At 43.6% G+C, this 16479-nt stretch overlaps 1 protein-coding gene across 1 annotated transcript in view; it reads right to left on the reverse strand.

Annotated features, from left to right (window-relative positions):
- Nucleotides 1-3189: 3189 nt before the first annotated feature.
- LOC134346440 (uncharacterized) overlaps nucleotides 3190-16479 on the reverse strand; it is a 40758-nt gene continuing 27468 nt past the window's right edge. Inside the window, 4 exon segments of the mRNA XM_063047809.1 lie at nucleotides 3190-4316; nucleotides 9015-9115; nucleotides 9212-9234; nucleotides 13587-13820. Of these exon segments, the coding sequence (XP_062903879.1) occupies nucleotides 3787-4316; nucleotides 9015-9115; nucleotides 9212-9234; nucleotides 13587-13820 (888 nt within the window). The 3' untranslated portion in view covers nucleotides 3190-3786.

The raw sequence follows: 16479 nt of genomic DNA on the forward strand, positions 1-16479 counted from the left end.
GTGGGGAAGTGGGGCCTGCTGCACGGGCAACAGCGTGATCTCCATATCGTATTGCCCTGGCTTGAATATCGACGCTGTTCAGGAGAAGCCTCTCCTACCTATAGATGCGGCCTTTGCAACACTCTCGCATTTCTCTCGTCAGCCAGAGCCGGCGCTGCACCAACAAAGTAGTCAGCTGGGGTGCAACATCCTTGGCCAACCTCGACCAATAGAGATCCATACATGTAAACAACGTCCATAGAGGAGAGGCTGGTTTCCGTGATGCGTTTTGTCTGTATCCACAGCTCTCCGCAGTTTCTCGCCATTGTCGACAGAGCAGTGGCCATAGCAAGCCATTATGTATCCAGATGGGTGTTTTCAATGCTGCGTCAATAAAAATTGGTGAGCGTCCATGGAGACATCCACCTATCCCCTGAATATTGAGGCAATGTCCCTAGTTCTAGTCTCACCTTCTATACTTTCCTACTTCTATAAAAATTGCTGGTGAACGCAGCAGGCCAGGCAGCATCTATAGGAAGAGGTACAGTCGACGTTTCGGGCCGAGACCTTTCGTTAGTCCTGACGAAGGGTCTCGGCCTGAAAAGTCGACTGTACCTCTTCCTATAGATGCTGCTTGGCCTGCTGCGTTCACTAGCAATTTTTATGCGTGTTGCTTGAAATTCCAGCATCTGCAGATTTCCTCGTGTTTGCGTTCCTACTTCTATCTTATCTATCCCTTTCAAAATTTTGTATGTTTCTATAAGACCCCCTCTTATTCTTCTGAACTCCAGAGAGTATAGTCCCAGGCAACTCAATCTCTCCTCATAGGTTAACCCCTTCATCCCTGGAATCAAACTGGTGGTGAACCTCCTCTGCATTGCCTCCAAAGCCAGTATATCCTTCCTCAAGTATGGAGACCAGAACTGCACACAGTACTCCAGGTGCAGCCTCACCAGTACCCTGTATAGTTGCAGCATGACCCCCCTGCTCTTCAATGCCTCTTGCAATGAAGGCCAACATTCTGTTTGCCTTCTTAATAATCTGTTGTACCTGCAAGCCAACTTTTTGCAATTCATGTACAAGCACTTCCAAGTCCCTCTGCACAACAGCATGCTGCAATCTTGCATCATTTAAATAATAAACTGCTCTTCTGTTATTCCTTCCAAAGTGGATGATCTCGCATTTACCAACGTTGTATTCCACCTGCCAGACCTTGGCCCAGTCACTTATCTATGCCCCTCTGCAGACTCTCCACATCCTCTGCACAACTTGCTTTTCCACTCAGTTTAGTGTCATCAACAAATTTTGCTACACTACACTCAGTCCCCTCTTCCAAATCATCAATGAAAATGGTAAACAGCTGCGGGCCCAGCACCGACCCCTGCGGCATCCCACTCACCACTGACTGCCAACCGGAGAAACACCCTTTTATACCAACTCTCTGCCTTCTATTGTTTAACCAATCCACTATCCATACCAATACACTTCCTCCGACTCCATGCATCCATATCTTATTTATAAGTCTCTTGTGCAGCACCTTATCGAACGCCTTCTGGAAATCCAAGTATACACCATCCACCTGTTCCCCTCTATCCACTGCACTCATTATGTCCTCAAAGAATTCCAGTAAGTTTGTCAAACAGGACCTGCCCTTTCTGAATCCGTGCTGCATCTGTCTAATGGAACCATGCCTTTCTAAATGTTTCCCTATTTCTTCCTTAATGACAGCTTCAAGCATTTTACAGACTACAGATGTTAAGCTAACTGGCCTATAGTTGCCTGTCTTTTGCCTACATCCTTTTTTAAAAAATGGTGTGAAATTTGCTGTCTTCCAATCCGTCGGGACCTGCCCAGAGTCTAGAGTTTTCATAAATGATTACCAACGTGTCTACTATGACCTCCACCAATTCCTTCAGCACCCTGAGATGCATCCCATCAGGACCAGGGGACTAATCTACCTTCAGGCCCTTTAGTTTTCTCATTATTTCTTTAGTGACAGTGATTTTATCGAGGTCCTCGCCTCCCATTTCGTCCATAACATCCTTCTTTGGCATATTAGATGTGTCCTCCACCATGAAGACCGAAATAAAATAGTCGTTCAATGCTTCAGCCATTTCCTTATCACCCAATATCAATTTCCCCTTTCCTCTTCCAAGGGACCTACGTTGACTTTAGCTACCCTCTTCTGCTTTATATATTTATAAAAACTTTTGCTGTTTTTATATTCTGTGCTAATTTACTTTCATACTCTATCTTCTCTTTCCTTATTTCTTGTTTAGTTGTTCTCTGTTGCTTTTTAAAGTTTTCCCAATCCTCCAGTTGCTACTCTTTGCAACTTTGTACACAAGCTTTTAATTTGATACTATTTTTTTATTTCCTTAGTTATCCAGGGCTGGTTTTCCCCACAATTACTGTCCTTACTTTTGACTGGAATATACGTTTGTTGAGCACTGTGATAAATCTCTTTGAAAGTATTCCACTGTTCCTCCCCTCATCCCGTTGTAGCCTCCCTTGTTCAAGCATAATACACTAGTTTTAGATCTATTTCATCCTCCATCTGAATGCGAAATTCAGTCATACTATGATCACTCTTTCCAAGAGGATCCCCGAGTACAGGATCGTTAATCTTACCTGTCTCATTGCACAGGACTAGATCGAAGATCTTCTTGCTGCTGCCATCAGGAAGCAGGTACAGTAGTCTCAACATTCAAGCCACCAGGTTCAGGAACAGTTACTACCCCTCCACAATCAGACTCTTGAACCAATGAGGATAACTTCACTTGCCCCATCATTGAAATGGTCCCACAACTGATGTACTAACTTTCAATGGATTTTCATCTCATGTCCTCGATATTTATTTATTATTATTTTGTTTTTTTTGTATTTGCACTGTTGGTTTTTGCACACTGGTTTAACACAAATGTTTATTGGCTCTGTTATGGGTATTACATATTCTATTATGGATTTATTGAGTATGCCCGCAAGAAAATGTATCTCAGAGTTGTATATGGTGATATATATGTACTTTGATAATAAGTTTACCTTGAACTTTGAGGGAAGGGATAGACTGACAGTGCAGGTTAATAGGTCAGCACAACATCTTGGGCCAAATGGCCTGTACTGTGCTGCAAAGTTCCGTGAATACAATAGGACACAACTTAAAGTATTGACCATGAATGCAAGAATGAAAGGCACTGCGTGGCTCATTGTTGTAAATATTTTTATTATGAAGAACATTTATTTTGGCTTATAAAAATGTTTTCCCCTCAGTTCACTTTTCCTATCCCTTCCCCCTCCATACCCTCATTTGATCTTATCATCTCTCTGTTATTTGGTTTTTTCAGACTCAAGGGACTGCAGGTGCTGGAAACTGGCTGAAGCAAGTCAGTCAGTCACGGAATGGTCAGCGTGTGGAGTCAATAATCTGCACCATGACCTACAATCCCAGCAACACACAAACAAAACCTGCAGAAACTCCCCACATCCATGGAGGGAAATGGACAGTCAGCGTTTCAAGCCAGGACCTCTTATCTGGACTGAAAAAAAAGAGGGGAGATCACCAGAAAAGAAAGGTGAAGAAAGAGCTGGCCGGTGACAGGTGGATTCAGGTAAGGGATGTGAGACAGATGAGTGAGGACTGCAGTGTGGAAAGGATGTCAGAAGCTGGGAGGTGAGAGGGGGCAGTGAGAGAGGGCCGAAGATGATGAAATCTGACAGGACAGTGGAGCATGGAGGGTGGTGGGGAGTGTTCAGGTGATGGGCAGCAGATAGAAAGGCTGGGTGAGGAACACTCAGATGGTCCCAATGCTACTGCAGTTTATTTTCTGCTCCCATTCTCAGCCACTGGTTTCCATCCCAAGTCCAGAAGAAAGGATAGAGCCTCCCCGTGAATTTATTCCCAGTGAAGGTGTGGAGATGGGAGTTGGTCTCTGCGCTGTAAAACGAAACTGTCCCGGACTCGTAACTGAGATAAACCCCCACCCTCCCGGGGATGGTATTAGCAGGGAGACGGGATGGAGGGGAGGTGAAAACATAAAATTCATCATCCCGCTGCCAGATGGTCCAGAACCCATTCTTTGGTATTAGTTTGATGTCTGCGCTCCTCTCCGGGGACTCTGTGGTGACTCCCAAACACCAGCCCTGATTCCCCGCCACCTCCACCTCCCAGTAATGTCTGCCCGATGTGAATCCCTCCCGTCCCAGCTCACAAGGCCCATTTGTGATCCCTTTCCCAGTGTCCGGAAGACTCCTCAGGGTCCTGGCACAACTTGCACTTTTCTGATCGTCAGACACGCCGAGCTCCACAGCCGCTGTTTCCACATCCAGGGCGACAGAGACTGTGAGGGAAAGCAGATGAATTAGAGTCCCTGGGGATCGGGAAGTGTGGAAGAGTGTTCGCACATAGCACAGCCCTGGGTCCAGGAGAGAGGCTGCTGGATCTTTGTTAGAATTCATTCAGATGCAACAAGCAGATAACAATCTTCTCCCGGGAGCTTTCTCTGGACAGAAGAGTGGAGGGAAGGGTGGGGGTATGGATGGCAAACACGATCAGAGAGAGTGGAGGATTGTGGAATGTGGAAGTGAACAGAGAGCTGTGCTCGGTATTAAAATGCTGAGAGTAAGTCAATGGAAAAGAGGCACAGGGCCCGGGTCCAAGACTGAGCAACTACCCAAGGGCTGGCCAATTTTTTAAGTGCCGGGCCAGATTGAAAAGGTCAGAGTGTCTGGGCCAGAGGGGAGGGACAGGATGGTTTACTCCTCTCTGCGCTGAACTGAAGCCGTGGCCTGCAGAGTTAAAAATACACGTGGACTAAGATGTTAACTGTCCTGTGCTATCACCAGTGTGGTCATCAGTTGATCTTCAGGAGCTTCAGCCCGCTTATGATCAAGACTCCCTCGAGGTGGTGGGCCAGCACCACCTCCCACTGGTGAGCTTAAAAACTTGGCATCTGCCTCTATCAGAGTTGTTGGTCACTTCCATCCAACAGATAGTCTACTCTTCAGGTGTCTATGCAACTACTGCAGGGTTTGCAAGATATGTATACACTGTCTGACTATCTGCCCCTCTGGACATACTTGGTCCACACCCATGCTGATCCTGTCTCTGCTGCAACCCTGCTGGTAATAAGCTCAGGTATCGGCTGCAGTGATGACTGGCTTTGTGGCCGTGCACTCACTTTAGTGAACTTCCATTCTGAACACTTTTATAATTTGCACGATTGGGTATTTGACAGTCTTTGTTTAATGGGTTCTATTGGGTTTCTTTGTTTTATGGCTGCGTGCAAGGAGACAAATCGAAGGTTGTGTACAGTATACATACTTTGATAATAAATGTAGTGAGATTGGTGGGGGAGGGAAGTTCTTGGTTTACTTCAAGTGGAGATTCATATCAGTTTGCAAGTTCAATGATCTGACGGTGGTGTGGAACTGGCACTGGAAAGGGATAGAAACCTGGGGCAGATGAGCCATGATTATACTCCTGCTCGTGATTCTGAGAGAGAGAGGGGTGCTTTGACCATGTTGGGGTTGAATGACTGGGTGTAAATCAGAATGGGTGGAGGCACAGAATTGTATGATCACTGAGGGAGAGGAGATTCACAAGTAGGAAAAACAAACTTAATGCCCGACAAGTTATAGGAAATTAATTTTGACTAAGTAGGGGCCAAATTGTCAACCCAATGTAGCACAACCAACCTCTTTGCAGACCATAAACACAAGAGATTATGCAGATGCTGGAATTGCAGAGTAACACACTCAGCAGGTCAGGCAGCATCTATGGAACGGAATAAAGAGTTGAAGTTTCAGGCCAAGACCTTTCATCACTGCAGGATCCATCATGGTCTCAACCTAAGACACCAATACTTTATTCCTTTCCATAGATGACGCCTGAATACTGAGCTCCTCCAGGATTTTGTGCGTGTGTTACTCTTTTGACACTATCAGAACTTCTTGATGTGCACAAAATACTTCATGGTCAAAAACAATTGCACATTGCACATGATTAATGAACATTAACAATTAACTTGAACAATCTGTCACCTTAGAACCTACAATTGCAATAAATATGAGCAGGAATAAGTATTCTGGGCCTTTGTGTCGGCCCCCGTTCATTCAGATGATAGCTGACCTCCTACTCAGCGCCATTTTGCTGCACTATGCCCACATTCCCCCTAATTCCCTTCATATCCAAAAACCTATCGTCCCCATTTCAAATTAAATCAATGACCGTGCCCCCTCAAGCCTCTAGATGAAGGAGTGTCTCCTCATCTCTGCTCTAAATGGTCTACCACCTATCCTGAGGTTGTGATCCCTGGTTCCAGACACACATAGCTGTAGAAAAGCACAGCACAGAAAAAGCCCATCTAGTCCATTTCAGACCATTTAACCTGCCCAGTCCCATTGACCTGCACCTGAACCATAGCCCTCCATACCCTTCCCAACCATGGACCTATCCAAATGTCTCTTAAACATTGACATTGAGCTCACATGCATCACCTGCGTTGGCAGCTCATTCCACACTCTCACGACTGAGTGAACAAATTTCTTCTCATGTTCCCCTTAAACCTTTCACCTTTCACCCTTAACCCCTTGTCCTCAGGTTGTAGTCCCACACAACCTCAGTGGAAAATAACCTGCTCGCTTTTACCCTATTTATACCCCAAATAATTGTGTATACCTCTATCAAATCTCCTCTCAATCTTCTATGGTCTAAAGAATACAGTCCTAGCCCATTCAATCTTTCCTTCTAAGTCGGGTCCTCCAGACACACCAACATCCTCCTACATTTTTTCGGCAATCTTTTAAACTTGTTTATTTCTTTCCCGTAGGTAGGTGACCAAAACTACACACAGAACCCTAGATTAGATCTCACCAACATCATACACAATTTCAACATAACATCCCATCTTCCATACTCAATAAATTAATTTATGGAGGCCAACATGCCAAAAGCTTTCTTTACGACCTACCCTGGTTTGCCCTACCAAAGTGCAAAACCTTGCACTTGTCTGCCATTTTTCCAGCTGATATAGATCCCTCTGCCATGATAGCCTTCCCTACTGTCCACTACACTCCCAATCTTGGTGTCATATGAAAATCTGCTGATTCAGTTAACCACATTATCATCCAGATCATTGGTATAGATGACAAAGCACAAAAGACCCAACACCAATCCCTGCAGCACACCATCAGTCACAGGCCTCCAGTCAGAGAGGCCACCATCTACTACCACTCTCTGGCTTCTCCCACAAAGCCAATGTCCAATCCAATTTACTACCTCATCCTGAATGCCGAGCGACTGAACCTTCTTGACCAACCTCTCATGTGGAACCTTTTCAAATGCTTTACTAAAGTCCATGTAGACAACATTCACTGCTTTGCCTTTAGCAACTTTCCTCGTAACTTCCTCAAAAAAACCCTAAGACTGGTTAGATATGACCTACCATGCATGAAGCCAAGGTGGCTGTCCTTAATCAGTCCATATTTATCCAAATGCTTATACATTCGGCCCCTTAGAATACTTTCCAATAACTTTCCCACAACTGATGTCAGACTCACTGGCCTACAATTTCCTGGTTTATGTTTAGGGCCTTTTTTAAACAGCGTAAAAACATTGGCTCTCCTCCAATCCTCTGGTACCTCTCCTGTAGCTAAAGATGATTTAAATATCTCCACTCAGGCACCAGCAATTTCTGCATTTGTCTCCTGTAGGGCCCAAGGGAACACCTTGTCAGGCCCTGGGAATTTATCCACCTTGATTTGCCTCAGGGTAGCAAACATCTCATTCTCTGTAATCTGTACAGGGTCCATGCAGTCGATGCCACTTTGCCTCACTTCTATAGACTCTGTGTCCATCTCCTGACTAAATACAGATGCAAAAGATTCATTTAAGATCTCCCCCATCTCTTTTGCATCCATTCATGGTTTAATATTCTGTACTTCCAGACGACTAATTTTGTCCCTTGGTCTTAACTTATCTGTAAAATCCCTTAGGATTCTCCTTCACCTTGTCGGCTAGAGCAAGTTCATGCCCTCTTTTAGCACTTCTGATTTCTAGCTGAAATGTTCACTTGCATTTCTTATGTTCCATAAGCACCTCATTGGTTCCTACCTGCCTACACCTGCTATGCACCTCCTTTCTTTCTCTTAACCAAGGCCTCAATATCTCTCGAAAACCAAGGTTCCCTTTTCACCTGTTATCCTTACCTTTTATTCTGACAGGTACATACAAACTTTGTACTCTCAAAATTTTGTCTTTGAAAGCCTCCCACTTGTAACAACTACACCTTTGCCAGAAAACAGTCTGTCCCAATCCACACTTGTCGGATCATTTCTGATACCATCAAAATTGGCCTTTCCCCAATTTAGAATCTCAACCCGTGGACCACACCGTGCATTTTGAAACTAATGGCATCATGGTCACTGGATGTAAAGTGTTCCCCTAAGCAGAGTTCTGTCGCCTGCCCTGTCTCATTCCCTATTAGCAGATCCACTATCGCATGCTCTCTCATTGGGGCTTCTACGTACTGAAACATACATTGGAATGCCTCTTTTGCATCCACGACCAACCTTGTCCAAGAATGCAGACCACAAGAGCTGCTGTGCTTCTGGCGCCAACATAGCATGCCTACAACTTAGTACAGCTTTGGGATGTGAGAGGAAGGTGGAGCACCCAGACGAAACGCACGCAGTCACAGAGGGAACGGACAGATCCCAGTGGGAATTAAACTGGTGATCACTAGTACAGAAAAAGCAATGCACTAAGTGCTACTCTATGGCGCCATCTATTGGGGTATTTGAGAAGGACAGAAGGGCCCAAGGTACAGAGTAATCAAGCAGTACAGTGTACTGGTTGTATTGTGACCCTGTCCTGGTGTGTTCAGGAGTCTGACATCTCCCACTGACAATGGGAAAGTGAGGTTGGGTTGGTACCAGAATTAAACTTCCATTCTCCTTCAGCCCATTACTATTGTGATTTGTTGCAATGAATTGTTACTTAAATTTGTCGAGGACAAAGGAATTTGTGTAGGTTTTACCTTGTGTAACAGCATCAACAATTCCTCTCCACACTGTGGACAATGTCTTCGCACAAAGGGCGCCTTCTACCACTGGAAACACCGGTGTATCCTTATTAACCCTGCAATTGTTTAACAGTTGGTTATAAGCTAGGCATCAGAAAGTTGTGAATTATCTTTCAAATCCATGCAGAATCTTACTGAAGAGCATGTCCTACCTTGTCTTCCGGCGAGCCTCCTCCTGAAATAATTAAAAACCACAGATCTGAATCGACTGAGACTGACCAACCACATCCTGACAGACGGAATTCTGCCCAGATTATTACAAGTTGCTTAAAGTTCTCATCAGTCTGGCTGGCACATAACCAGAGAGAGGAAATGCCAACAAGTACAGTACCCTGGAGTTACTCACCACCAGGTTTAAAAACAGTTACTTCCCTTCAGCCATTCGGTTCTTGAACCAACCCTGGTTACTGCAGTTCAGCAACACTATGACCACTTTGAAAAGACCAGAAGACATAGGAATGGAAGTAGGTCGTTTGGCCCATCAAAGCTGATCACCATTCAATCCTAGCTGATTAACTATCCCTCTCAACCCAACCCCCTTCTCCTGGCTTCTCTACATAACTTTTGACACCCTTACTAATCAAGAACCTATCAACCTCTGCTTTAAACTGACCCGATGATTTGGCCTCCACACTGGACTGGGTTTTGAGCAATGAGGAAGGGTTAATTAGCGATCTTGTCGTGAGAGGCCCCTTGGGTAAGAGTGACCATAATATGGTGGAATTCTTCATTAAGATGGAGAGTGACATAGTTAATTCAGAAACAAAGGTTCTGAACTTAAAGAGGGGTAACTTTGAAGGTATGAGACGTGAATCAGCTAAGATAGACTGGCAAATGACACTTAAAGGATTGACGGTGGATATGCAATGGCAAGCATTTAAAGGTTGCATAGATGAACTACAATTGTTCATCCCAGTTTGGCAAAAGAATAAATCAAGGAAGGTAGTGCACCCGTGGCTGACAAGAGAAATTAGGGATAGTATCAATTCCAAAGAAGAAGCATACAAATTAGCCAGAGAAAGTGGCTCACCTGAGGACTGGGAGAAATTCAGAGTTCAGCAGAGGAGGACAAAGGGCTTAATTAGGAAGGGGAAAAAAGATTATGAGAGAAAACTGGCAGGGAACATAAAAACGGACTGTAAAAGCTTTTATAGATATGTAAAAAGGAAAAGACTGGTAAAGACAAATGTAGGTCCCCTGCAGACAGAAACAGGTGAATTGATTATGGGGAGCAAGGACATGGCAGACCAATTGAATAGTTACTTTGGTTCTGTCTTCACTACGGAGGACATAAATAATCTTCCAGAAATAGTAAGGGACAGAGGGTCCAGTGGGATGGAGGAACTGAGGGAAATACATGTTAGTAGGGAAGTGGTGTTAGGTAAATTGAAGGGATTGAAGGCAGATAAATCCCCAGGGCCAGATGGTCTGCATCCTAGAGTGCTTAAGGAAGTAGCCCAAGAAATAGTGGATGCATTAGTGATAATTTTTCAAAACTCGTTAGATTGTGGACTAGTTCCTGAGGATTGGAGGGTGGCTAATGTAACTCCACTTTTTAAAAAAGGAGGGAGAGAGAAACCGGGGAATTATAGACCGGTTAGCCTAACGTCGGTGGTGGGGAAACTGCTGGAGTCAGTTATCAAGGATGTGATAACAGCACATTTGGAAAGTGGTGAAATGATCAAACAAAGTCAGCATGAATTTGTGAAAGGAAAATCATGTCTGACGAATCTCATAGAATTTTTTGACGATGTAACTAGTAGAGTGGATAGGGGAGAACCAGTGGATGTGGTATATTTGGATTTTCAAAAGGTTTTTGACAAGGTCCCACACAGGAGATTAGTGTGCAAACTTAAAGCACACAGTATTGGGGGTAAGGTATTGGTGTGGGTGGAGAATTGGTTAGCAGACAGGAAGCAAAGAGTGGGAATAAACGGGACCTTTTCAGAATGGCAGGCGGTGACTAGTGGGGTACCGCAAGGCTCAGTGCTGGGACCCCAGTTGTTTACAATATATATTAATGACTTGGATGAGGGAATTAAATGCAGCATCTCCAAGTTTGTGGATGACACGAAGCTGGGTGGCAGTGTTAGCTGTGAGGAGGATGCTAAGAGGATGCAGGGTGACTTGGATAGGTTGGGTGAGTGGGCAAATTCATGGCAGATGCAATTTAATGTGGATAAATGTGAAGTTATCCACTTTGGTGGCAAAAACAGGAAAACAGATTATTATCTGAATGGTGGACGATTAGGAAAAGGGGAGGTGCAACGAGACCTGGGTGTCATTATACCAGTCATTGAAAGTGGGCATGCAGGTACAGCAGGCGGTGAAAAAGGCGAATGGTATGCTGGCATTTATAGCAAGAGGATTCGAGTACAGGAGCAGGGAGGTACTACTGCAGTTGTACAAGGCCTTGGTGAGACCACACCTGGAGTATTGTGTGCAGTTTTGGTCCCCTAATCTGAGGAAAGACATCCTTGCCATAGAGGGAGTACAAAGAAGGTTCACCAGATTGATTCCTGGGATGGCAGGACTTTCATATGAAGAAAGACTGGATGAACTGGGCTTGTACTCGTTGGAATTTAGAAGATTGAGGGGGCATCTGATTGAAACGTATAAGATCCTAAAGGGATTGGACAGGCTAGATGCAGGAAGATTGTTCCTGATGTTGGGGAAGTCCAGAACGAGGGGCCACAGTTTGAGGATAGAGGGGAAGCCTTTTAGGACTGAGATTAGGAAAAACTTCTTCACACAGACAGTGGTGAATCTGTGGAATTGTCTGCCACAGGAAACAGTTGAGGCCAGTTCATTGGCTATATTTAAGAGGGAGTTAGATATGGCCCTTGTGGCTACGGGGGTCAGGGGGTATGGAGGGAAGGCTGGGGCGGGGTTCTGAGTTGGAGGATCAGCCATGATCATAATAAATGGCGGTGCAGGCTCGAAGGGCCGAATGGCCTACTCCTGCACCTATTTTCTATGTTTCTATGTAATGAATTCCTCTCAGATTCGCCACCCCCGAAGAAAGAAATTCCTTCTCACCTCTGTCCATGTATTGTGAGGCTGTGCCCTGTGGTCCTCAACTCCCTCACTGTAGGAAACATCCTCTCCACATCCACTCTATCTCAGCCTTTTAATTTTCCATAGGTTTCAATGCTGTACGGCGTGATACTGTGACACTGCAGCCATTGCACCTGTGCATTCTTGTACTTTTGACAGTAAACTTGACTTTGACGTTCTTACAATAAGGACGTAGAACCACAAGAGGAAGTACAAAGAAATAGTGTGAAATTTGTGCCATATCTGAGAGTATGCATACGAGTACTTGCGCATATGACAGTAAACTTGACTTTGAGGTTATTGCAGACAGGACCTAAAACCGCAAGAGGAATACGAAGAAATTCTGTTAAAATTGTGCCATATCTGAGACTGAACCTCACAGGAGATACTGACCAGGTTCAGTATTTTTCAGCTGGACAAAATATCAGATGGATTTAATTGGGTGGGATAGAGGAAGTATCTCTATTCGTGGGAAGAGGAAAAATCAAAACTCAAAAGGTAATCATTGAACAGTAATTACCACAGGAATTCAGTGAAAAGAACACTAAGTTTTCTACCACAGATAATTTGAGGGAATTATAGACAAAATAAAACACATGGGAATGTGGAATTCAGGACATTGTTGATGGGTGAAGAACTGTGTTGAAAGAGAGTACGTCTGTGCAATAGCACTGACAGGGAAAGAGGAGCTGGACAGAATGGAATCTTGCAGGAGACAATAAACTTGGGAAACAGAAATGATCAAAAAGTCCGTATCAAGGTCACACCAACTCGTTTCTGAGCAGGTACCCAAAGGTCCCGGTATTTCAGAAAATTTTGAAACTTAGCCCCCCAGAATGGACAAAATATGTCCAGTTTAGATCAGTGCTGAATTTTTGCTGGAATCTGTACTGAATTCAAAACATCCACCCACCATTTTGTGACACATCACTCTGTGAACTTAGAACATATACAGGCCCTTCTGCCCACGTTGTGCCAAATTTTTCACCTACTGTAAGATCATTCTAATCCATTCTGCCTCCATAGCCCTCCATTTTTCTGTCATCCATGTGACCATCAAAGAGAGTCCCTAATGTATCTGCATCTACCACCACCCCTAGCACAGCGTTCCACTCACTCACCACTCTCTGTGTAAACAAAACCTTATTGCTGATACTCCTATGCATTCCACCAATCCCCTGTATTAGCCATTTCCGCCTTGGGGAGAGGTCTCTGGCTGCCCACTCTATCTACACCTTTATCAGGTAGCATCTCGTTCTCCTTTGCCCCAAAGAGAAGAGCACTAGCTCGCTCAACTGACCATCATAAAATACACCCTCTAATCAAGGCAGCGTACTGGTAGAACTCCTCTGCACCCTGGTTTAAATCAATTCTGAATTGCTGGCGAAAGCTGTACTTAATTCAAAAACTTCCACCCACTGTTCCATGTCTTACACGTTCACTGCTCCAGACTGAAACACAGTCCCTCACCTTCAGAATTGTCACACTGTCATTTTGATCCATCTGTTTCTGTAACCTTGCGATTTCCTCCTCAATAGAACTCAAATTCTCGTGAATCTCTCGAAGGCTTTTCTCCATTGGATTCAGAATCCTCTCCTCTTCTTCCGTGAGATCTCGGAGTAAGCGTTGCTCTTTCTCGGTGAGAATCTGGTGCAGTTTAGCAAACTGGGACTTGATGTGGGACTGAATGCTGTGTGATAGGCCCTGCCAAATGAAGCCGTGCATTAATAGATATGTCACTGAATTTGGATTTCTTTGCCTTATAGAAGGTGGGCATTTGGCCCATCAACACATATGCTTTCATTTGGAGCAATTCCACCAACCCCAACCACCCGTCCTGTTTCCCTGCAGCTTATTATACTGTACTTCATTTGGTCACTAACTACCGCTGGTTCACCTACCACAGAATACAGTGCAGTAGCCAACCAGCCATGCATGGGTGGAATGAGAAATTAAACCAAGATGGTGACAGGGAAAATGTGCACACAGCTAGCAACAAAGAATCAAACTCATGAAATGGGAGCGAGGAGAAAGCCTACACAGTAGAGAATACAGCCCGATCCATCACAGGCAAAGCCTTCCCCACCACTGAACAGAATGGAACACTCCCCACCATGGAGGGCTACCACCAGAAAGCAGCATTCACCATCCAGGATTCCCACTGTTTAGGCCTTGCTGGTGCCCTCAGGAAGAAAGTGCAGGAGCCTTAGGTCCCACAGCATCACGTTCAGGAACAGTTGTTACACTTCAACCATCAGGTTCCCAGATCAGCGTGGCGGATAACTTCACTCACCTCAACATTCAACTATTCCACAACCTAGGGGCTCACTTTCAAGACCTCTACAACTCAAGTTCTCAATATTTATCATTTATTTATTATGAGTATTTGTAATTTTACAACCTGTCTTCTTATGCACATTGGCTGATTATCCATCTTAGTTTGTGTATGTTTTTTTAAATGATTCTATTTTATTTCTTTGTATCGACTGCAAGAAAATGAATCTCGAGGTGGTATATAATGACATACATTTGGATGATTCTTTTTAGTTAGGGTAACATTTCTGTCCCTGAGGTAGACTTTCAAGAAAAATAATAGTTTTTTTACAAAAACAAGTATTGTAATTTTAAAAATTAGGTAATAGTAACTCTAAACTTTTTTCAGTATGTTTCAGAAATAATATTTTCTTAATTTTTAAGTGAATTAAAAACTTGAATGTGCCAAAATATCACTATTTTGGGCTTGTCCCATACCCTACTTTGTCTTCAATATAAATTAATAATAAGTATTAAATTCATGAAACAAAATTTTAAGTTTGCATTTTCTCTCAAGAACTTTTAAAACGCATTAAATTTATGTGTTTTTTTATACAAATTGTACACTTTTTATGACAATGAACCGCTGTCCCCAACACTTCTGTCACTACTGATACGCAACACATTTTAGAGACCAATCAATTCTTTTCAAACAACTGCTTATGTGGTTGCCGTGGAAATAAGAAGTGACAGGGGAGTATATGGCTATCATGGCAGAAGACTGACATTTTGATGTCCAGAAATGTGAGTAAAGATTTATTCTTCCTGATCTGAGGGTATGCTTACATGTCAATACCAAACGAGTTACTGAGTGTTTTAATTGAAAAATAAATAACTACTTTATTTCTGTATATTTAAATTGCATTTACAAGCTAGCTATCCAGTTGAGTTAGCAAGTGCTAGACATAGGCAACATTTTCTTTAAAAAGTGAAGAATGTCATTATCGTCACACAACTGGCGGTGAAGTTGCCAAGATGGCTCCAAAGTCATCAAGACTGATCAAATAAATATAGACACAATTCAAGAAGACCCAGTGAAACGTCAGCAGCACCTTGAAAGAGGAAGAGAGAGAAAAACAAGAAAAAGGGAGACAGCAAAACTTAAGATCATCTCACAATTACCAAAGCGCAAATGAGACTGGAGAGATGACAGTGGAGAGTAAAGCAAACTAACAAAAGGGCTGCTGATCAGAAGAGACAGGGAGTACAAAGTTTCATGTCAGAGAACACCCCACCAGAATCTCCAGAAGGACAGCAACAAGACTGGAATGACCTCCATCTTCCAGAGGCTTCACCTATGCACAAATGGAGATTGCAAGTAGTGCTTTAAATATCAATTGTTGCTTTTTTCAGTTATTGAGATTTCCCTGAATGTTCCATAACTCCTACTGAATAAAAAAGAGTGAGTGAAGCGTGGAGTAAATGTTTTATCAGTGTTAAAGAAAGTGTTCTCTGATATGAACAGTTGAAAAACAATGGTCTCCATAATCTGTTAAATATTTGAATTGCTGCTTATTCCAGAGTTGGAAAGGGTTAGGCAGATGTTTTGTACTCATTATTTTTTTAAAAAACAAGAGTAGACAATACTCAGTTTAGCCGGGCTGCCTACGTTCATGTTTCACGTAGATGTTTTTAACAAAGTTCACTAGCCGCCTGCCTTAACTGTGATCTCTCATGGAATTTTGATAAATAGTGCAGACTGTAATTTGTGTTTTTGGTTATAGATGTTGCTTCTCGTTGGGCAGATGTTTTGTCAGAGTTAATGTTACTCTAAAACCACTGTTTCTCAATATCAAAAGTTGCAGTGGCCATCGTCTGTGTGGACAGAGTCAGGGGGGTGATCTTGAGGCTTTAGTTCTTCAAGGCCTCAGTCAGCGAGCACAAAGAACGAGTCCTCAGCAAGGACTTTAGTAAGGCATTTGACAAAGTCCCGCATGGGAGGCTAGTCAAGGAGGTTCAGTCGCTCGGCATTCAGTATGAAGTAGTAAACTGGATTAGACATTGGCTTTGTGGGAGAAGTGGTTGCCTCTCTGACTGGAGGCCTGTTGCT

The sequence above is a fragment of the Mobula hypostoma genome, chromosome 5, assembly GCF_963921235.1.
Source record: "Mobula hypostoma chromosome 5, sMobHyp1.1, whole genome shotgun sequence".
NCBI classification, from domain to species: domain Eukaryota; kingdom Metazoa; phylum Chordata; class Chondrichthyes; order Myliobatiformes; family Myliobatidae; genus Mobula; species Mobula hypostoma.